This window comes from Rhinatrema bivittatum, chromosome 2 (assembly GCF_901001135.1).
Source record: "Rhinatrema bivittatum chromosome 2, aRhiBiv1.1, whole genome shotgun sequence".
NCBI lineage: Eukaryota > Metazoa > Chordata > Amphibia > Gymnophiona > Rhinatrematidae > Rhinatrema > Rhinatrema bivittatum.
The window spans coordinates 31,526,607-31,550,620 of NC_042616.1; the positions used below are offsets into that span (position 1 = coordinate 31,526,607).

The 24,014-nt window shown below is 44.8% G+C and overlaps 2 protein-coding genes across 2 annotated transcripts in view; one reads left to right on the forward strand and one right to left on the reverse strand.

Annotated features, from left to right (window-relative positions):
• The window catches only part of LOC115083753 (oocyte zinc finger protein XlCOF6-like), a 187,302-nt gene that overhangs the window by 74,609 nt on the left and 88,679 nt on the right, over positions 1 to 24,014 (reverse strand). The window lies entirely within an intron of this gene.
• LOC115083758 (oocyte zinc finger protein XlCOF6-like) lies at positions 13,297 to 20,911 on the forward strand. Its single transcript, XM_029587762.1, has one exon. The coding sequence runs from the start codon at positions 13,363 to 13,365 to the stop codon at positions 15,790 to 15,792; it is 2,430 nt and encodes an 809-aa protein (XP_029443622.1). The 5' UTR covers positions 13,297 to 13,362; the 3' UTR covers positions 15,793 to 20,911.

Genomic DNA, 24,014 nt, shown 5'->3' on the forward strand with positions numbered 1-24,014 from the left:
GATATGCCTCGTCTCACCAAGGGCATCTCTGACAAGGAACATCATGGACGACGATGGGAATACAGACTCGGGGGGCGTGTCGGGGGGGGGGGGGGCGTGCCGGCAGTGATGCGGCGTTTTGGGGGCGTGCCGGCAGTGACGCGACGTTTTGGGGGCGTGTCGCGTGTGACACAGTGTTTCGGGGGCGGCGCCACGGGCGTGGTTTCGGCCCGGGGGCATTCCGGGGGCGTGGCCGTGGCCTCCGGACCAGCCCCCGGGACCGGAACTCGGAGCGGGGCAGCCGGCTGGCGCGTGCAAAGTTACGCCTGCTTCTAGCAGGCGTAACTTTGCCGACAAAGGTAGGGGGGGTTTAGATAGGGCTGGGGGGGTGGGTTAGGTAGGGGAAGGGAAGGGAAGGGAAGGTGCGGAGGGGTGGAAGGAAAGTTCCCTCCGAGGCCGCTCCGATTTTGGAGCGGCCTCGGAGGGAACAGAGGCAGGCTGCGCGGCTCGGTGCGCACAGGCTGCCGATTTTGGGCAGCCTTGCACGCGCCGACCCCGGATTTTAATAGATACGCGCGACTACGCGCGTATCTATTAAAATCCCACGTACTCTTGTTCGCGCCTGGTGCGCGAACAAAAGTACGCGATCGCGCTAATTTATAAAATCCGGCCCATTTTGTATAAAAATAAAACAATTTCCTTAACTGAGGAGAGAGATGATGTAATTCTCCTTTTCCTGGGAACAGGCTCTCCAAATGAAAAACTTGATCTGATAATAAGGATTAAGCAGGAGGAAGATTCCTGTGTCCGGGATCAGCAGGACCCAAGAGAGAGTGGGTGGTGTGAGAGCTCCTGCACAGGTGAGTGACAGCTCGGGTAGAGGAGGGGACTCCTGTATAAGAGGTTTTGGGAGGGAAAGGGCCCTCTGTATCTGTATGGGGTTGGGAGAGGAAGAGGATTGTATTGGTGGCTTTTCCTACCCTCAGTGTCTCCCTGTTTCCAATTATACATTACTTATAATGATTTTAATTTGGCACTAACAGATCTGATATTTAGCTACTGAAGAAAGGAAATAATTATGTTTTCAGGAACAACTTTCATCCTTTTAATCAAATATCAACTATTATAAATCTAAGGAGTTTGGCTTATGTGCTGGAGGATGGAAAATAAAAGACCACCACCCCCCCCCCCAACCCTCCCTGTGGAGTTGCTCCTTACTGCTGTAGGCAGCATTGATTCTTTTGGGATATGGCTGCAGCTAGGTTAGTGGGGAGTCCAGGGTACACAAGGTGTTGCCACCTTGGGCTTGCCGTGGATTTGACCATGTTCTAAGGGTGCACCGCAAGTGCTATGCTGAAAGCTGGCTAGGCAAAGAATATCCAGTGGGTATTACTACATTGTTGACCAAGAATATCAATGCTGATTTTGAAAACTGTTGTGAACTTCTTTTGGAGCAACAGCATATAAAACGCCTAAATAAATAAAATAAACTGCGTTGCAGGGGTAGGTGAGAATGTACTAGAGTTCCCTGTTAAAAGATTTCAACTTTGGTGGCCGGGATTGGCCTGCTCACCACTCCAAAGGTGGTGCTTCTATCTTGAATAAGTGAGTCCTGCTCTTGCAATGGACCAGGACTTTGTCGCACCACAGAGATCTTCAACCCAGTAAGCAAAGATTGAAGTTCAAGAGCATCGGAGGGGGAAGGCTTCAATGGTCCTGAATCCCCAATGGTAGAATATTGCATTAGCATAATACAAATTTGCAATTCAGGCGAAGACATGGTCACCCTATAAGGATAAGAAAATATGTTTAATGTTTGCATTGGTTATATAATTTTGACCTACTCAGCAGCCATATCCATCCAATAAAGATCCTCGTTTTCAAACAATGTTGTACCATGGAGGTTTGTTCATGGTTTAAGTAATGGAATAGTTGGGAATGGAGAGAAGTGGGTGGGGAGGGGAGGGTGGAATTGGCAATTCTATAAAATTGAGAGAGGAGGCGAGTATGCACCTAACACACGGGCCGATACAGTAAAATTCGCGGGAGAGTTGGCGCTCCGAGGCGAGTGCCTGCTCTCCCAACGTGCGCCCAGGCCACTCTCCTTGGCGCGCGATCCAGTATGCAAATGAGGGCCCGCGGTAAAAGGAGCGGCGACTGTCAGCGGGTTTGACAGCCGACGCTCAATTTTACCAGCGTCTGTTCTCGAACCCGCTGACAGCCACGGGTTCGGAAAACGGACGCCGGCATAATTGAGTGTCCGGCTTTCAACCCGCCGGCCGATTTAAAATTCTTTTTTTAAAATTTTTGATTTTTGCTATGATATTATATATCATATATTGCTATGATATTAAGTTGGAGGGTGTACAGAAAAGCAGTTTTTTCTGCTTTTCTGTACACTTTCCCAGTGCCAGCAGAAATTAACGCCAGCCTTTGGGCAGGCGTTAATTTCTGAAAGTAAAATGTGAGACTTGGCTGCACATTTTACTTTCTGTATCGCGCGGGAATGACTAATAGCACCCGCAACATGCATTTGCATGTTGCGGGCGCTATTAGTTTCGGGGGGGGGGGGGGGGGGGGGGGGTTTGGCCGTGTGTTTTTGACGCGCTATTACCCCTTACTGTATAAGGGGTAAAAATAGCACGTCAAAAACGCGCGGCCAAAAGCGGGCTAACAGTGCACTCCGCTGGAGCGCACTGTACTGTATCAGCCTGACAGTTGTGTAATTCTCTTTTCCCTGTACGTACCAGGAACAGTCCAGACTGCTGGGTTATGTCCCCCCTCCAGCAGATGAAGTCAGAGAGAAAACTGAAAGCACCTCCCAGATATACTGGTGCGCCACCTGCCGTCCTTCTGTATTTCCTCTGACTCCAGCAGATGAGAGACATAACCTGCGGTTTGTCCTGACAAAAATTTTCTGTTAAGTCTTTTCTTCTCTTTTTTCTGACCAAGCTGTCAAAACTGTCTAGACCAACTGGGGTTTCCCTAGTTTAAAAAAAAAAAGAGATTTCTTGATTTCTTGAGTTCACAGCAGTGCTCTAAGGGGTTTCAGGCAGGCGTGGAGAGCTTCGCTCTCCCTGTTTACCCGGATTAAGTGTCCCTTTGGTATCGGGGAAGAGTTTACCGGTGGGCCGGTCACCCTCCCCCCTCCCCTCTTTAGGGGTATCGTTGCCAGCATAAGCTGAAGAGGGTTTTTCATTTTACAAAAAAAAAATAAATAAATTTTAAATTTGAACCTTCGCGGACACATAAGTCCTGCTGGTTGCAGGCAGTGCTCTATTTTACATCCCTAGCCTGCCGCGCTCACCAGGGACTCCGGAGGGGGTGGATTTTGAATCACCCGGCGATTTCTCGAGCTGCTGCTTGGCGCGCTTTTCTGTGGCTGTGAGTCCTCTTACCTTCGGCGCGTTTTTTGTTCCGGTCTCGGCATGCCGCGATCTTCAGCCTGCACGGCCTGTGGCAAGGCGGGGGCGCGACTCTCCAGGGAGGGCCTCTGCTCCCGTTGTATTCCCGGGGGCGAGGGACCCTCCCGGGGGCCGAGCGCTGCCCGCAGCGGCACTTTGGCGTCTTCTTCGGCACGGCAGGGGAGATTGACTGCCACGCGGTCGTCAGCCCCGTCTCCCTGTGAGAGGGAGCCGGCGGCCATTTTAGACGCGCGGCAGCCTGCTGATTTAGAATCGGAGGAGGAGGATTCCTCTCCTTTTTCGCCGCCTGCTTTAAGCCCATGCAGTGGAACCGACTTGAATGGTCCTCCGGCCCCTCCCCCTTCGGGCTCCACTAAAAGGAGAGTTACTTTCTCCTCAAAATTTGTACTTTTAATGCATCAGGCATTTTTAGAGGCAGAGGCAGGCTGGGAGCCGGATGAACCCCCTCCCGCAAAGGTTCCTAGGGTGTCTCCTATCACAGGCATAGCGGGGGTTCCTGGAAAAGCGGGGGCTTCAGTAGGAGCCGGAAATATGTATTTAGGGGGTACGAGTGATCCGGGAGGACTTGATGTCGACCAGGGATCTCCGGAGGCTGCGGGGGCAGGGGTCGCGGATCCACAGGAGGCTCTAGAGGGAGATGACCCCGAAATTTTGCGCCTGTTTGGCAAGGATGAGCTTAATTTTCTCATCCAGCACGTGTTAAAGGAATTAGAGATTCCCGCCCCGCAGCAAGACACAGATACTTCTACGGGGGATGTTGCAATGGCGGGTCTGAGGGCCCCCCCCGCAAACTTTTCCCTTACATCCCAAGGTTGTGCAGCTTGTATCTAAAGAATGGGAGGTTCCAGAGGCTTCCCTGCGTGTTAGCAGGGCGATGAATAAGTTGTACCCTCTGCCCTCACAGTCTTTGGAAATTTTTAAAGTTCCTGCCGTAGATTCGGCGGTCACCGCTGTGGTGAAGCATACTACCATTCCGGTCACGGGTGGAGTAGCATTAAAGGATCTTCAAGACAGAAAGTTAGAGGTTCTCCTGAAGCGCATGTTTGAAATAGCGGCCCTGGGGGTCCGTGCAGCAGCTTGCAGCAGTATGGTGCAGAGAGCCACTCTCCGCTGGGTTCAGCAATTGCTTACCACACAGGAGCTCCCGCCTGCCGAGGCGGAGCAGGCTAACTGTGTGGAGGCGGCGGTGGCTTACACAGCGGACGCCTTGTATGATTTGTTGCGAACCTCTGCCCGTACTATATCCTCAGCGGTCGCTGCTCGCCGATTACTTTGGCTTTGCCGTTGGTCGGCGGACGCCTCCTCTAAGTCACGTCTAGCCGCTTTCCCCTTCAAGGGGAAGTTATTGTTTGGTGAGGAATTGGACCAACTCATCAAAGACCTGGGGGATAATAAGGTATATAAATTGCCGGAGGACAAGCCCCGTTCGTTTCGGCCCTTCGGGAATGTGCGATCCCGGTTCCGGGGGCAGCGCAGATTTCGCTCCGGAAGGGGTGGCTCTTTTTCACAGAAACAGCAAGGCCCGAGGTCGCAATCGTGGTCGCCTTGGTCGCCTTCCTTTCGTGGCCGGCGGCCGCAGCGCTTGGGATCCTCCCATCAACAGTCCGCCGGCAAACCTTCGCAATGAAGGCGCGCTGACCCATTCCTCCCTCCCCCGCATCGGAGGTCGTTTATCCCTGTTTTGGGAGGAGTGGGTCAAAATCACGTCCGATCAATGGGTTCTTGACGTGGTGCGTTACGGTTACGAGTTGGACCTCGTTTTCAAACAATATTGTACCATGGAGGTTTGTTCATGGTTTAAGTAATGGAATAGTTGGGAATGGAGAGAAGTGGGTGGGGAGAGGAGGGTGGAATTGGCAATTCTATAAAATTGAGAGAGGAGGCGAGTATGCACCTAACACACGGGCCGATACAGTAAAATTCGCGGGAGAGTTGGTGCTCCGAGGCGAGTGCCTGCTCTCCCAACGTGCGCCCAGGCCACTCTCCTTGGCGCGCGATCCAGTATGCAAATGAGGGCCCGCGGTAAAAGGAGCGGCGACTGTCAGCGGGTTTGACAGCCGATGCTCAATTTTACCAGCGTCTGTTCTTGAACCCGCTGACAGCCACGGGTTCGGAAAACGGACGCCGGCATAATTGAGTATCCGGCTTTCAACCCGCCGGCCGATTTAAAATTCTTTTTTTTTTATTTTTGATTTTTTTTTAATTTTGGTGCCTCCAACTTAATATTGCTATGATATTAAGTTGGAGGGTGTACAGAAAAGCCGTTTTTTCTGCTTTTCTGTACACTTTCCCAGTGCCAGCAGAAATTAACGCCAGCCTTTGGGCAGGCGTTAATTTCTGAAAGTAAAATGTGAGACTTGGCTGCACATTTTACTTTCTGTATCGCGCGGGAATAACTAATAGCACCCGCAACATGCATTTGCATGTTGCGGGCGCTATTAGTTTCGGGGGGGGGGGGGGGGGGGGGTTTGGCCGTGCGTTTTTGACGCGCTATTACCCCTTACTGTATAAGGGGTAAAAATAGCACGTCAAAAACGCGCGGCCAAAAGCGGGCTAACAGTGCACTCCGCCGGAGCGCACTGTACTGTATCAGCCTGACAGTTGTGTAATTCTCTTTTCCTGGGAACAGACTCTGCAGCTGAGAAACCTGATCTGACAGTAAGGACTGAGCAAGAGGAAGATTCCTGTGTCCGGGATCAGCAGGATCCAAGAAACAGAAGATGGTGTGAGAGCTCCTGCACAAGTGAGTGACAGCTCAGGCAGATGAGATTCCTGTGTATCCGGTCTCTTAGACGAATAATGTAGTTTTATATACTGTTTTGTTATTTGTTTCATGTTTTTTTTCTGTAACCGTTGTGGTGTATTCTTGAACAACGGTATACAAAACCGTTTAGATAAATAAATTTATGAATATTCAATTCATTAACCCACTGATAAAAATCTGGATCGAAGCACCACTGCCTGTGACTGACTACCTGCCTTTTTCAGCTCATGCACTGTCACCACCTCTCTTTCTCTTGCACTGTCACTACCTCTCACAACTATTGCACAGCCACTGCCTGTGTGCTGGAGGATGGAAAATAATGTAATTCTCTTTTTCTGGGAACAGGCTCTCCAACTGATGAACCTAATCTGAAAATAAGGACTGAGCAGGAGGAAGATTCCTGTGTTTGGGATCAACAAGACCCAAGAGATAGAAGCAGGTGTGAGAGCTCCTGTACAGGTGAGTGACAGCTCAGGTAAAGGAGATTCCTGTGTAAGAGATCTCGGGAGGGGGTCATTTTTGCCCAATTACCCTGAATTCAGTCCACTAGCCAACTGATAAAAATCTGGACAGGAATGTCACTCCTGTGACTTTCTTCCTACCTTTTTCAGCTCTTGCAGTGTCACCACCTGTCTCTCTCTCACACTACCACTGCCAGTGTCTCACAGCTCTCACTCTCTCACTGCCTGTGTATCTCACACTCAGCTCTCAGCTTCAGGAAGATTAACTGGTGCGGCAATTTGTACAAGTGGTGCCAAAGAATATATTACGTGGCAAAATATTTTACTAATAGTGATGGCAAAATAAAATTACAAGGTGCAGAAAGGACCAGAGACAAAACAATTCCAGGATTCGGGTGCTTGGTTCCTATTGCCTTTGGTCAGATCCCATTTCTGATCTGGTGGCAGGATACCACTACTACTGCTACTGTTGGTGTTTCTTCTCTTTCCCCTGTGATTTTACAGTGTTTTTGCCCATTTGTTTGTGGGAAATCTTAGATTTTCTCTATCGGTTTTGGAAAATGCGCAGCTCTGAGCTTTTTGTAATTTTCCCAGTACAGGAGAGAATGCATTTCTGTTTGTATTTTCTGGTGTGGTGCTGCATGGAGAATCTGACCTTTGGGGGTTCCAGTTCAGTTTTCTCTGCATATTTCTGTGTCTAATTTTATGATCTCTTATTCTGTATGTGCCGAGGAGCTGTCTGTGTTTTGGCTGTGTGATTGAGGTGAGGTGTTTTGCTGGCATGTAGGGATTCATAGCAGTCCAGCTCCTTCTGTTTTCTAATCTGCACCCAGAAGGTGTATTGGTGTTCTGAAACCTTTCAGAATATTTGCAGTGATGCCTTTTTATAGGAGATTTGTTGCTATTTGAGTCCTTGGAGTTAACATAAGAGATTAGCTACATAGGTACTGAGTGTGTTTTTTTGAAGGGTTTTGCAGTCCTTCACAATGTGCCTGATAATGAAGGCAGTTTATGTGGCTGTTACTGAATTGAAACAGAATTTGAATATTCTTTTTCATATATTTAGTGGAAACATTCCTTGTGTGTGTCTCACTCTGTGTGTTGCATTTTCAATCTCTCACAGAGCCCATGTCTCTATCACAGGTTTTGCGTTCTCGCTGAGAGAAGGTGTGTGTATTTTCTCTGTGTTTTTGTCGCTCACTGTGCTGTCACCTGACATCTCACATTCAGGAGCAGTGTAAGCTCTAAATTTATATTAACAGGCCATGAACTGCATTGTGGATGAGCTTTAAATCATAGATATTGGAAAGAGGTGGGGCACCTGAGCCCTGGCTTGTCCAAGTTTTTGTAACTCCCATCCAGGAAGCTTTGAGTACTGCCCCGTATGTTCCAGACCAAGCGAGGAACAGCAGAAACCCACACTGCTGTTCCTGCTACAGCTCTTGCGGGCCGATTCAGTAAAGGCCGCAGGAGGCGGGCAAATGCCCGCTCTCCTGTGCGCGCGATTCAGTATTTAAATGAGGCCCGGCGGTAGAAACAGGAAAAAGGAGGCATTAGGGACACTAGCACATCCCTAGCGCCTCCTTTTGGCCTGGAGCGGCGGCTGTCAGCGGGTTTGACGGCCGACGCTCAATTTTGCCGGCGTTGGTTCTCGAGCCTGCTGACAGCCACGGGCTCGGAAACCGGACGCCAGCAAAATTGAGCGTCCGGTTTTCAACTCGACAGCCACCGGCCGACTTCAAATTATTATTTTTTTTTTAATCCTTTGGGACCTCCGACTTAATATCGCCATGATATTAAGTCGGAGGGTGCATAGAAAAGCAGTTTGTACTGCTTTTCTGTGCACTTTCCCGGTGCCCGAAGAAATTAGCGCCTACCTTTGGGTAGGCGCTAATTTCTGAAAGTAAAATGTGCGGCTTGGCTGAAATTTTACTTACTGAATCGCGCGGGAATACCTAAAAGGGCCATCAACATGCATTTGCATGTTGAGGGCGCTATTAGGTTCGGCGGGTTGGACGCGCGTTTTCCGCCCCTTACTGTATAAGGGGTTGTTGCGGTCCGCACCGCTTCCTCTCCCTTGTGCCTGACCAGTGCCTACCTTCGCGGCTGGAGACGCCGTGCTCTTTGCCCCCCAGGATCCCAAGACGCCGATGACTCCACGTGGCGTCCGCCATTTCCTGCCTGTTTCGCCACGGCCTCGCGCACGCGCGAGTGCGCTCACTTTGTGCGTCCAGCACCCGGAAGTCGAGCCTCGCCTGCAATGATGACGTCACGCACCCAGGACGATATAACCGGCGCCCGGACACCGTCTCATCGCCTTGCAATGAGGTTCACTACTGCCTTGTAGTTCTGAGTTGCGCTTTGTCTTCGCTAAGTTCCTGTCGCTGACCTTGGATTGCCTTGACTACGCTTTGCTTGCTGCCTGCCTCTGACCCTGGTTTGTTCCTGACTACTCTTGCCTGCTGCCTGCCTCTGACCCTGGTTTGTTCCTGACTACTCTTGCCTGCTGCCTGCCTCTGACCCTGGTTTGTTCCTGACTACTCTTGCCTGCCTCTGACCCTGGTTTGTTCCTGTCTACGCCTTGCCAGCCGCCTGCCCTGATCTTGGCCTGCTCCTGTTTGCCCAGCCTGCCGCCTGCCATTGATCTTGGCTCGTCTCTGGTCCTGCTTCAGTCTTCAGCTTGCTCCAGTTCCTGCTTGCTACGGAACCCGTTCCAGGTTACAGCGTGCACCAAGCTCCTGCTCATACAGACTTTCTTTCAAGCTACGCCTGCTCCTGTCCCTGCTGGCCACAGTGACTCTATTACCATCTTCCGCCTGCCTCAAGTATCCGGTCTCCTCCCTACCAAGTACCTTTGGACTTCCTTGCTCTCACCCCTGTCACTGGACTCTCTCTATTGCCCAAGTCCCAAGGAGCCAGAACCCTTCGGGCTCCTCCTGGGGGGTTCCTGGTTCCCGGGTGAACACCTCGAGCCTCTGGCTCCGCCTCCCGGCCTACCCTATCACTCGAGGTAGGCCGGCCCAAGGGTCCACACTTTACCTGCAGTATCAGACTGCAACAGGGGTAAGGGAAAACGTGCGTCCAATGTACTGTATTGGCCCGTTGGTTTGTGCTGGCATCATGTCCTGAGGGCTGATCTTGCGATCAGCCTACAGGAAGTGCTACATGCTCCCGGGTGACTCAGAAAAAGAGAAGCTCAGGGACATCAGCACAGGCCAGCAGATGGGATGTCCGGGAGCAGCAACAGACAATTTTCCCCTTTGCAGTAAGGCAAAGGGGAAAATTAACTGGAAGGCCTTGGGGAGAGGAAGAGAAAAGAAAAATTGAAAGAGCTGAGGAGAAAGGAAAAGAGAAACTGATGGGAAGGAAGAGAGAAAATGGTGGGGGGTTGATGGGCCTGGGAAGGGAGGAGAGAAACTGGCGGGGGACTAATGAGGCTGGAAGAGGGAAGAAGAGAGAACCTGGTAGGGCTGGGGGGGGGAGCATATGGTGGCCAATGGGGGAGGGTTTACTGGATCAAAGCTTGGGTGAGTGGGGGGCCCCGGCATAGGGTGGAGGGGGTAGAAATTGCATCAAGGCTCAAAAGCTTTGATCTAGCTTGCCTCCCCCTGGACCATCATATGCTGCTGCTCCCTCCACCTTGAAGCAGTATGTGGTAACCAAGGGGGAGGAGAGCTGGATCAAGGCTTTTGAGCCAAATTGGTGTTATGTTGGGGCTATTGAGCATCTTGTCAGTCTTCTGTTCATTCATTCATTCATTCATTCATTCATTCATTTATTTATTTATTTTGTTTTTATATACCGAAATTCCTGTATAAGATACAAATCAATCCGGTTTACATAGAATGGCAAATTGCCCGGGGTTTACAAACCACCCCAGGCTTTACAAGAAACAGTTAGGTAATGAAACAGATCGATAATAAGTCTACAAGGAACTTTACATATAACGATTAAAACAGTTAGTATTAAAATAACAATTGAACAGGAAAAATTACTGGAGCTTTACGTAAATTAAATAATAACTCGCCACTGATTTACAATGAAAACAATTGATCAAGGTTGTGGAGAGGGAGCAAACAGGAGAGAAATAAATAAATATTACATACACATACATGCATGCACACAAACATATGCATGTATGTGTATGTAACATGGGGGTAACCTGCACGGGAGTGGTAGTTACTACCCTTAACAGAAACATGAAGGTAACCTTCACGGAGCAGAGGTTACTACCATAAGAAGCTTGCTGGGCAGACTGGATGGATCATTTGGTCCTTTTCTGCCATCATTATTGTGTTATTCTATGTGTGTGGCATATTATGTTGGAGCAGCTGAGTTCCTGTTGTTCTTGTGGGAGTTGGATGCTATGTGAAGGCCCCAAATGTCCAGAAAACAGAAGTAGGAAAAAAGCATTTTATTTCAGTTTAGTGATTGGAATATTTTAGCTTTGGGAATGGGAATCTCCTCTAGCTTTGTTTATTGCTCAGAATAGGAGGAAACACATTTTTCTTTCTCGTTCTTCCATGTTGATTTGTATGCAGTATTTGGCTTCTTGATGATTCCTATTTTTGTCTGTATATTTCCCTGTTTTATTTGTGGCACCTTATTCTGTATTTGTTGATGGTCTGTCTGTGTTCTATGTGTGACTGAGGCGAGAGATTCTGCCAGCATGTAACTTCTGTGTAGGGATCCATAGCAGTCCAACTTGTTTTGTTTTCCTAATAGGAGGTAAATTGGTGTTCTAGGGCTTGCTGTAATATTTGCAGTGCTGCCTTTTTTTAGGTAAAGTTGTTATTTTTGGAGTCCTGTGAATTAGTGCTGCTGTAGTATGGTACATTTGTTACATACTGTTGAGTGTGTTTTGTTTTGTTTTTGTAGGATTTTGTATTATTTCATAATGTGCCTGGTAGTGGAGGAAGTTTGTGTTTCTGTTACAAAAAAATTCTGGTGTCATTTAATTATGGTGAGGTGTAGAGGAAAATATCCTGCTCTGCCTCCATTGTTAGAGGGCTGTATGTGTGTTGGGGATAGTGGGCTGTCTGTGATCACAAAGGGGTAGATTTTTAAAAAATGCGCGTTCGCGTACTTTTGTTGGCGCACCAGTCGCAAACAAAAGTACGCTGGATTTTAGTAGATACGCGCGTAGCCGCGCGTATCTGCTAAAATCCAGGATCGGCGCGCGCAAGGCTGCCGATTTTGGGCAGCCGGCGTGCGCCGAGCCGCGCAGCCTGCCTCCGTTCCCTCCGAGACCGCTCCGAAATCGGAGCGGCCTCGGAGGGAACTCTCTTTCGCCCTCCCCTCACCTTCCCCTCCCTTCCTCTACCTAACCCACCCCCTCGGCCCTATCTAACTGCCCCCTACCTTTGTCGACGGATTTACGCCTCCCGGAGCGGTTCCGGAGGGCGCGGCCACGCCCCCGGACCGCCCGGGCCGAAACCACGCTCCTGGGCCCGCCCCCAAAACACAGCATCCCGCCCCCAAAACTCCGCGTCGATCTGCCCCGCCCCCGACACGCCCTCGACAAAAAACCCTGGGACTTACGCGAGTCCCGGGGCTCTGCGCGTGCCGGCAGGCCTATGGAAAATAGGTGCGCCGGCGCGCAAGGCCCTGCTCGCGTAAATCCGGGTGGATTTACGCGAGCAGGGCTTTTAAAGTCCGCCCCAAAGTGTATATTTACAGAACTGGAGGTACAGGATTTATATTGAGTTTGTCTTGCACATACAATGACAAGAATCAACCTCTCTTAACCCAGGGTATAGTATATTGAGTATAATCTCAGTCTTTCATAATTGCTGCTAGAGCTCTTGATACTTGCGTTGTGCCAAACGGCTTCTTTCTGAAGCGTTTACGGTGTAATATATCCAGGCAGCATATCGAGATGAGCTTGAATGTTCTTTTCAACAAGGCCTGTGGTGCCAAATAATTGGGACTGTGTCGGTATCTTTAGGCCACACTTTGTCTCTGATTCCATCTCTTGGTCCTTGATGATCTTCTCTCTCTCTTCATACATAGTGCACAATAGTCACTTAGTACTGACACTTCTATTCGTGATGCTCTTTTTGTCATTTTCTCCTTTACCACTATGTCTCGTTTTTTAGCATCAAGATTTTTATTGGTTGGTCTGGGATTGAATAATTATACTCTGATATCTACAGTACTTGAATGTAATCCACTTTGAAGTGAATGAAAGGCAGAATATAAATAAAATAAAAAGTAAAGAATGGATGTAGTTAAGAATGACATTAACTGTAAATATAAAATAAGAAATTGGCAATGAGAGTGGGGGATTTGGAGCTGAGGGCAGAGCTAGAGGTGGAGTATGGGCGGAGCTTCATTCCCCCCCACCCTCAATCAAAAAGACGTTCCGTTGCCCCTGCTTTAAGTCCCCAAAATGTCAAACATGGACTTATCACTGGCTGAAGCTAAAGGAACACGGAGGAAAGGTTAACAGATTCTCTATGAGCAAACACCTCTCATTGGCTCTTCCTCAGAGACCCATCTGAAAATCTCATTCACTATTTCATTACCTTACTATGCCCAAGTACACCAGTGATTGGTCTGTCCAAAACTCCATTTTTTATGAGGGTCTGAATATGGAGCCCAAGAACCTTTCCTTTGCCCCTAACATATGAAATAACTTCTCCACTTTCTCTCTTACTCAGCAGATTATGGGATCAATCATGAAGATAAGAAGCAGCAGATAGGTTGCGCTGAGAACCAGGAAACCCACAAGATGCTCCCAGAAAAAGACAAAAAAATGTTTATGCAGGGATCAGAGGAGGGAAGAGATTGGAGGAGAGAGTCTAACTCAGACAATGAAATTAGAATTCCTGCAGAGCCTGGAAAAGGCACAGACACTAATTCTGGAAATGTGACAACCACTACTACAATCCAGACAAATACAGAACAGAAGCTATCCACTTGCACATTGTGGAAAGAAAAGGTAACACGAACAGGTGACCTTATGTCTCACCAGATAAGACATTCTAGCGAAAAATCTTTTAAATATACTGACGGTGGCAAGAGCTTAAGTTCAACATCATATCTCAAACAAATCCAGAAGATGCACAGAGGAGAAGAACCATGTGGCAAAGACTTCAATCAAGGAATGGAGGTAGCACAACCTGAGAAGGCTCACACAGGAGAGAAGCCACGTTTTTGTATGGAGTGTGGGAGAGAATGGGAATTTAAAAAATACTGCAGAACCAATATGGGAGAGGAACCAAATACATGTCCAGTATGTGAGAAAAGCTTCACTCATATGTCAAATATAATAGGCCATCAGAGAACCCATAGGAGAGACAAACCAACTACATGTCCCGATTGTGGTAAAACTTTTACTCGTATCTCATATTTAAAAACCCATCAGAGGATCCATACAGGAGACAAACCATTTACATGTCCAGATTGTGGTAAATGTTTTACTCAGATATCGAATTTAAAAGTCCATCAGAGGAGCCATATGGAAGAGAAACCATTTACATGTCCGGATTGTGGTAAAAGCTTTTCTCATATATTAAGTTTAAAAGTCCACCAGAGGATCCATACTGGAGAGAAACCATTTACATGTCCAGCATGTGGTAAAAACTTTACTCATATATCATATTTAAAAAAACATCAGAGGACACATACAGGAGACAAACCATTTACATGTCCAGATTGTGGTAAATGTTTTACTCAGAAATCAAGTGTAAAAATCCATCAGAGGATTCATACAGGAGAGAAACCATTTATATGTCATGACTGTGGTAAAAGCTTTACTGATGTATCAAGCTTAATAGGCCATCGGAGGACCCATATGAGAGATAAACCAGCAACATGTCCCGATTGTGGGAAAAGCTTTACTCGTATATCGTATTTAAAAACCCATCAGAGGACCCATACGGGTGACAAACCATTTACGTGTCCAGATTGTGGTAAATGTTTTACTCAGATATCAAGTTTAAAAGTCCATCAGAGGACACATGTGGAAGAGAAACCATTTACATGTCCAGACTGTGGTAAAAGCTTTTCTCATATATTAAGTTTAAAAGTTCATCAGAGGACCCATACGGGAGACAAACCATTTACATGTCCAGATTGTAATAAAACCTTTACTCATATATCATATTTAAAAAAACATCAGAGGACCCATACGGGGGATAAACCATTTACGTGTCCAGATTGTGGTAAATGTTTTACTCAGAAATCAAGTATAAAAGCCCACCAGAGAATCCATACCGGAGAAAAACCATTTACATGTCCAGATTGTGGTAAAAGTTTTACTCATATATCAAGTTTAATGGGCCATCAGAGGACCCATATGAGAGACAAACCAGCTACATGTCCTGATTGTGGTAAGAGTTTTACTCGTATATCATATTTAAAAACCCATCAGAGGACCCATACAGGAGACAAACCATTTACTTGTCCAGACTGTGGTAAATGTTTTACTCAAATATCAAGTTTAAAAGTCCATCAAAGGAATCATATGGAAGAGAAACCATTTACATGTCCAGACTGTGGTAAAAGCTTTACTCATATTTTAAGTTTAAAGACCCATCAGAGGACCCATACTGGAGACAAACCATTTACATGTCCGGATTGTGGTAAAGGTTTTACTCAGAAATCAGGATTAAAAGTGCATCAAAGGATCCATATGGGAGAGAAGCCATTTACATGTCCAGATTGTAGTAAAAGTTTTACTTATATATTAAGTTTAAAAGTTCATCAGAGGACCCATACAGGTGACAAACCATTTACATGTCCAGACTGCGGTAAATGTTTTACTCTGAAATCAAGTGTAAAAGTCCATCAAAGGATCCATACAGGAGAGAAACCATTTACATGTCCAGATTGTGGTAGAAGCTTTACTCATGTAAAAAGTTTAAAAGTCCACCAGAGGACCCATATGAGAGAGAAATCATTTGAATGTCCTGATTGTGGTGAATGTTTTAATCTGAAATCAAATTTAAAATCCCATCAGAGGACCCATATGGGAAGCGAACCATTTACACGTACAGATTGTGGTAAAAGCTATTGTAAAAAATTAGGTTTAACAGCACAGCATAGTATCCACATGAGAGAGACCACAGAACCCACCCAAGAGATGTCTGAGGTGAAAGAAATATTGAATGCAGTAAATTTCTCTCACCAAGTCTTGCTGAGTACATTCACATGGTGACCTCATTGTATAAATTCTGGAAGAAATTCCAGCAAAATGAACAGTACTATTAAAGTATGATAGGGAAGGGAAAGAAGAAATTATACAGCAAATTTGCTTACTAGAAACGAAGTTCTCTATAGACAGCAGGATGAATTAGCCATGACATGTAGGTTGATATCATCTGAAAACACTAAATGGACCTATCCCTCTAGCTCAGTAAAGGTTTATTGCTGAGCATGTGCAGAAGTACCCAAGCATGCTCCCTTGTAAGCCCCTCAGTCTGTTGTACAGCTTAGTTTTAGGTAGGTAGTTGACTCTCCAAGGAGACAGGTGGGTATTAAGTATGGATAATTTATCCTTATCTATGGAGAACCCTGTTTAAATGTAAACAAATAGTGCTAAATTAGCTATCACACTTGGGACATCCCAATCTGAGGTATGCAGAGAGGAGCACTTACTGAATAAGCAACCTAGCACTCCTTATAGAGAGTTAACTTCTGGGGAACAGGTTGTACAAAACTGTTTTCCCAAAGTTAATGTTATTCCATGAGAGATTGTTCAGATAGTAGTGGGACATAAAGGTGTGTACAGAAGACCAACTGGCATATTTGCAATTGTCTTCAATGGAGATGGCTTTTAGGTGAGCAATTTAAGGCTCTTACTTGATGGTTTTGACAGAGTCTATAAGCTGAAGGCCAGCCACCACATAGCAATGTGTAATGCAGTCTGCTAGCCAACTGGTCAAAGTTTGTTTGGTAGCTGCCATGCCCAGTCTGTTGGGATTATTGTATATGCACAGTTGAGAGACTGATGATGTGGTTGAGTTCTTTTACAGTCCAGTGAATGGAGAGTCTTTACAACTTTGTGCACATGTGGTCTTAGAAAGAATGTGGCCAAAGCAATAGCTTGATTTAAGTAAAAAGCAGAAGCCACTTTAGATAGAAATGTAGGATGGTTGCAAAGCACCACTTTGTTGTGGAAGAACTGAAGGTAAGGAGAGTATGAGACTAATGCCTGCAGTTTGCTGACTCTTGTAACCAAAGCGACAGATGACTTTTCTAGCTGAAAAAGACTGACTTTAGCAGCTTATAGGGAGGCTTAATCAGTTGTGCCAAGAAGACATTGAGATCCCATGGCACAGGAGGTTTTGAAAGTGCAGGCTTCATATCCTGCAAACCCTCCATAAATTTTGATACTAAAGGGTAAAGGGAGATTGATTTTCCTTCCACCTGAGGTGGTACATGACTATGGTACTAAAGTGCATTTTCATTGAAGATGTATTGAGACCCAAGTGGAGAGAAAGGGCAAGTACTGAAACAGATCCTAATTACAGGCAAAAGGGTCCAGAGAGCCTGCCTGGCACCAAGATGAGAAACACTTCCATTTAAAACTGTACACCCTTCTAGTGGATAGCTTTCCGGCTGAGATCATAATATCCTCAACCTTCTTGGACAATGTCAATATGGAAATTACTTAGTGCTCAATATCCATGCTGTCAAGTTGAGGGAAGGGAGGCTTGGGTAAAAAAGATAGCCCACCCCCTCCCAGCATTAGCAGCGCTGAGTTGACTCCAAGAGGAAGGAGAACCACACTTGTCTGGGCTATGCTGGTGCAATGAGAACAAGACATGCCCGATCCTCAAGCACATTCTAAACCATCCTCACCAACAGTGGAAATGTATCCTGTTACAGGAGAAAAACAGAGCAAACCTGAATTTGTTTCAAAGAATGGAACAAAAATTTTCAACTGTGCTGTGGCTTTTCAATGTGAACAAGTTGATTGATGATCGAATCCCAAAGCTCAAACAATTTGCCACACCTTGATCCAGAGACCATTCATCTGACTGAAAGATCCTGCTGAGGTTATCCCCTAAAGTGTTGACTCAGGGAAGGTAGGGTGCCTGAAGAGAGGTCCATGGCTGAGATACCATTTACAAATTATTTGGACTTCTTGGCAGAAGATCCAGGACCCTGTGTCTTCTTGCTTTCCTACATAGAATATTGCTACCAAATTGTCTGTTTGGATCAGAATTCTCTTTTCCTGAAGGAGATGTCTGAACACTCGACGCATGTTGGATAACTTGCAACGCTCAGAGGTTTAGCTGAAAGAGATGTTCTATTACTGATCATGTTCCCTGAGTTAGGGAGGAACCTGTATATTCTCCTATCCTCTGCTGGAGGCATCCATTGCTAGGAAAAAACTCAAAAAGGAGGCCCCGTTTCTGAGATAGGTGGGTTCAGCTACCAGTGAAGGGATGTTTTCATCTCCTAGATTACCATTATAGAATGCAACAGGGATTGACACAGCTGATCCCACTGAAGAGCACTCACTTTCAGGTGAATCATAGGGACCACATGCAGTGCCGCTGCCATGCAACCCAGGAAAAGGATTGCCCAGGTCATATATTAGACTTGCTGCAATTCTGGACCAATGCCTGAAGACAGATTGCCCTTTCCGAAGTGGGGAATGCTTTCTCCTTCAGTGAGTCTGTCCAAGCTCCAGTGAACTTGATTCTCTGGGTGAAAATAAGGTTTGATTTGGCAAAACTGACTATAAAGCCTAGGGACTGAAGTAGCTGCTCAGCCTTCTTCAAGAACTGTGGACACTCCCTCTGGAGAAGGTTTCATTAACCCGCTAATTGTCTAGGTATGGGAAAAACCAATTTCTCCTGTGACGTAAATGTGCTGCCACTACCCCCAAGCATTTCGTGAAGACCCTTTTGGCTGCTGAGAACCCAAAAGGCAGAACCTTGTATTGGTAGTGTGATTCCTCCACTATGAATCTGAGATATTTCTAGTGTGTGGGATGAATGGGAATATCAGCATATGCATCCTTCAGATCCAGAGCGCACATCCAATCTCTCACTTGGATGAAGTGCAGAATGGCATGAAGGGCATTCACCTTGAACTTCTCCATTAACATTCCCTATTTAATCTTCATAAATTTAGGATAGGTCTCAATCACCCAACATCTTGGGGAGGAACAGGTTTTATTGCCCTCTGTTTGAGGAGTAAGTCCACTTTAAGACAAAGTTGAGTCAAATAAGATGGATCTAGATTGAAGGGCAAACATTGGTGTAGCAATGGAGGCTGGGAGAAGCACAAATAGTAACCTTACTTCATAATTGTGAGGACCCAGCGGCCCTTGGTGATCTTCCTCCATTGATCGAGGCTGTATCCTCCTTCCTATTGGAGGAGTTGAGGTCTAAGATTCAATGCTCGTCAAAAACTAGGCCCTGGCTTAGGCTGAGATTGTTGCGGCACTTTAAATTGATGCCTCTTGCGCAGACATCCTCATGAACCATATGAAGTTTATAGGCCGCAATGCAGGCTTTCAGCATTGAACTTTGGAAAACTTTCTTTTTAAGGTTGGCCAGCCACCTGAGGTCCTTACCCAGAGGAGTGTTGAAGAAACTCTGGGTCATCTTAGCCTTCTTTAAAGCTGATTCTACCTCTTCTGACTGGTGAGGCAGCTGGACTACACCAAATCCAGGAGCCTGTTGCGCTCTGTACTTCAGATCCAGCTGCCTGTCTCCCACATTCTTGTTTCACAAAGAATTTGGTGTATTGAGATAGTGATCTGAAGAAAATGAAAAACCTCCATGTGTGGGTCATTGTCCCTCTAGATGTTGACTCCAGTGGCCTACCCCAACTTTTCCAGAAATCTGGAATAAGAGGTCTTCTCGTGGGGATGAATGTTTCAGCAGACCAAGTAAAGGATTTGATGGTATCTCTGTAAACCCCTTCTCAGAATCGAATGTTGGAATTATACAAATTATGATCCCAATGAAGTAGATGGCAATGGAGACGAAGACCTTTGTCTTCTCAGAAGAGAAAATTCAGGGGGAGGAGTGTGGAGCTATTTGTAACTTATATCCCATGCTTCATCCTCTGAAGGTAGGCTAGGCTCCTCTGCAGTGGGGGATGGTTTGCGGAAGGGAGGGCTAACTTTCATAGCTGGCAATTCTGATAGGAGTTTCCACATCCTGGAAGTGGAAGATGATCCCATTTGTACATTTATATTTACATTTATTAAAATTTATGAATCGCCTAATACTTAAAAGATCTAGGCAATGGACAAGAGAGCAATCATAATATAAAATATACAAACAAAAGAATACATTTTATACAAATAATGCACTCAAAATCATAAAATCAAATGCAATAGTACATTCATTTAAAATTAATCATAAAATCACATAAAAGAACATAAATAAAATTAAAAGCCTGAAATTAAAAACAAACAGATAATGATAACAACATAAAAAAATAAATTAAAGTGAAAACTATATTAACAAAAAGACAGGTTGAACAAGTTAGTTTTGATTTGTTTTTTGAAATTCTTGATGGAGACACACTGTCTGATGTTAATTGAAAAAGAATTCCAACCGAAAAAGCACATTCGTGAGTCATATGGAGTCATGCAACCTTAGGGGAAGATACCTCAAGTAGGCCATGCTGGGAGGAGCGAAGAACTCATGTCAGTTGTTAAAATTTCAATATAGCATTGGCCTGGTGATATGTTTGTTCAGTAAGTAGCTTAAAAATGAGCATAGCAATCTTATATTTGACTCACTCATTGATGGAAAGCCAATGCAGGTCAATCAAAGTCGATGTGATGTGTTATTTTCATTTTAATGAATTAAGAAGCAACTGTAGTGAACGCAGCGATGATTGAGAGAGACCAGTGTATATTCTATTGCAGTAATCAATGATAGGGAATATGGAGGCTTGAAGAACTGTACGGAATTTAGGAGGATGCAGTAGATTCTTAAGACGTGCCAAAACACGAAGTCTATAAAAACCTTGGGATATAACTTGTCTAATCTGGGGGCGAAAAGAAAGTGTGTTGTCAAGGATGACATCAAGGCTCTTGATGTGATCTTTGATTGGGAAGGTGGTGTTTATAGTGATGGTCTTTTCCTTAAAAGAGAAGTATGGACTATGAATAACAAGAAATTCTGTTTTTGGCATGTTTAATGATCATTTGTTGTGAGTCAACCATTTAGTAATTGCAGAGAGACAGATGTCTAAATGTTTCATATTCACGAGGGGTGAATATGAATGACAAAAAGCTATCAATTTGGCCATGAGAGATCACTTCTCACAAAAAATTTGTGAGATTGGTTACAACCCGAAAGTACTCTTCTCTATAGCTAAAAGGCTTACAAACCCAAATCCTTCAAAAAATTCCCCCATCGATTCCCCTTCCGATGAATCTTTTAATATATTCTTCAATCATAAGATTCAAAAATTATGCGTGTCATTTTCCACAGTACCAAACAACGAGTGAGGTAATCACATTTGCAGATGATACAAAATTGTTCAGAGAAGTTAAATCACAAGCAGACTGATAAATTGCAGCAAGAACTCGTGAGACTGGAAAATTGGGCATCGAAATGGCAAATGAAATTTAATGTGGATAAATGCAAGGTGATGCATATAGGGAAAAATAACCCATGCTATAGTTACACAATGTTAGGTTCCATATTAGGTGCTACCACTCAAGAAAGAGATCTAGGCGTCATAGTGGATAACACATTGAAATCGTTGGTTCAATGTGCTGCGGCAGTCAAAAAAGCAAACAGAATGTTGGGAATTATTAGAAAGGGAATGGTGAATAAAACGGAAAATTTCATAATGCCTCTGTATCGCTCCATGGTGAGACCACACCTTGAATACTGTGTACATTTCTGGTCGCCGCATCTCAAAAAAGATATAATTGCTATGGAGAATGTACAGAGAAGGGCAACCAAAATGATAAGGGGAATGGAACAGCTCCCCTATGAGGAAAGACTAAAGAGGTTAGGACTTTTCAGCTTGGAGAAGAGACAACTGAGGGGGGATATGATAGAGGTGTTTAAAATCATGAGAGGTCTAGAACAGGTAGATGTGAATCGGTTATTTACTCTTTCAGATAATAGAAAGACTAGGGAGCACTCCGTGAAGTTAGCATGTGGCACATTTAAAACTAATGGGAGAAAGTTCTTTTTCACTTAACGCACAATTAAACCTGGAATTTGTTGCCAGAGGCTGTGGTTAGTGCAGTTAGTATAGTTGTGTTTAAAAAAGGATTGGATAAGTTCTTGGAGGAGAAGTCCATTACCTGTTATTAATTAAGTTGACTTAGAAAATAGCCACTGCTATTACTAGCAACAGTAACATGGAATGGACTTAGTTTTGGCCACTGTTGGAAACAGGATGCTGGGCTTGATGGACCCTTGGTCTGACCCAGTATGGCATGTTCTTATGTTCTTAAACTGTATGTCGTCAGCATAAAGTTTGTAAAAGTCGGTTAAGGAGGAAAGAATGTGCAAATGGGAGCTAAATATATATTAAAAAGAGTAGAAGAAAGTGCAGAACCGTATGGAATGCCAGTTTTAATGTTAGAAGGGCTAGCAAATTCTCCTTTGAGTTTAATAACTTGAGAGCATTGAGAAAGATAAGACTGAAACCAATTAAGAACATTACCAGAAAGACCACATTCCCATAATTTAAAGAGTAAAATGTTATGGTCAATCATATCAGACACTGCTGAGATGTCTAAAGAAATCAAAAGGAATTGCTGACCAGAGTCTATGCCACGCTTAAGAGTATCTGTAAGAGAAATCAATAAAATCTCGGTACTAAGAGTCCGCCGAAAACCATATAGGTGAGGATCTAAAAGATCAGATTTTTCAAAATAACAATATAGCATTGGAGAGGTAAAGTAATGATGAAATAGGTCTGTAATTATTTGGGTCAGTGGGGTCCAGGTTGCTTTTTTTGAGAAGTGGACGAACTGTCACTTTTTTAAGATTAGGTGGGATTGTGCCTTCACTGAGAGAAAGGTTAATAAGTTTGGAAAAGATGGGAGCTAATATATTTCTGCAGGCTTTAAAAATGGAAGAGGAACAAAGAGATAGAGGACATAAGGTGTCATTTGATTTAGAGAAGACACATACTCATAGTTCTCCCAGTGAGCAGAAATGGAGACCGAAGGATCAGAGTACCAATTTGGTACTGTGGAAAATGACACGCATAATTTTTGAATCTTAAGATTGAAGAGTATATTAAAAGATTCATCGGAAGGGGAATTGATGGGGGAATTTTTTGAAGGATTTGGGTTTGTAAGCCTTTTAGCTATAGAGAAGAGTGCTTTTGGGTTGTAACCAATCTCACAAATTTTTTGTGAGACGTGATCTCTCATGGCCAAATTGATAGCTGTTTGGAAAGCAGTGAGAAGTGCATGAAAAGTTTGTACCCTTTGGGAGGTAGGAGGTTTTCTTCAGAGACGCTCAGTTTTTCTCAGAGATTGAATTTTGAGCCAAGAGCAAGGTTGTGGTCTTATGGAACTAATTACTTTGAGTGGAGCAACTTCATGGAGAGTATGCACTAAACAACATTCCATTGGTGTAGTGAGTCTGAAAGATTTCCAAATGAAAGATTCCGAGAAGAGGAGAAACGATTGAGATAAACAAATTTATGTCAATGGTACTATGATGAGGGCAAAAAACTGGGAGATGTGAAGAATGATCTTTTGGAATGGAAACAGAAAGATGAAATCTAATTAAAAAATGATCTGACCAGGGAACTGGTGATATATCTGGAGTCTGAGAGGAGTATGAAATAGCAGAGTGATTAATGAAAACTAGGTTGAGAGTATGGTGAAGTCTATGAGTGGGTATCTGAATAATTTGGAACCATCCAAGCGAAGAGAGTATATGTAGAAACAAAGCAATTTGTGGAGAATTAGCATGGAGATTGAAATCACCCATAATGACCATCTTGTTCAAATCAAACTTAGAAAGTAACAGTTGTTCAAAAAAGGGTAATAGATCAGTAAGTAAAAATTTAGGAGGGACATAAACTAAGCAAATGGTGAAGTTACTGAAGGAAATGAGAAGCTTCTCCAGCAGAGAGTTACCGTTGAGGTGTTGAACCTTAACTGGACAAAGAATCTTATAGATAATGAGTAACCCTCCGCCATGCTTTTTGGGGTGGGGTTGAGAAACAAAAGATTAACCCATAGGACAAATTTGATTTAGAACAAGGTGGTCAGACTCTAATAACCAAGTTTCAATGAAACAGTAAACATCTAACTGTTCTCTTAAGATGAAATCATGTAATAAATGAGACTTATTTTTTATAGACTGAACATTGATTAAACAAAGGGAAATATCAGAAATGTTATTCTTAATATCTGGCTTAGTGGTACTTGAATTCGACATTGTGGATATTGAGAGGTTTTGTGAATCTGAA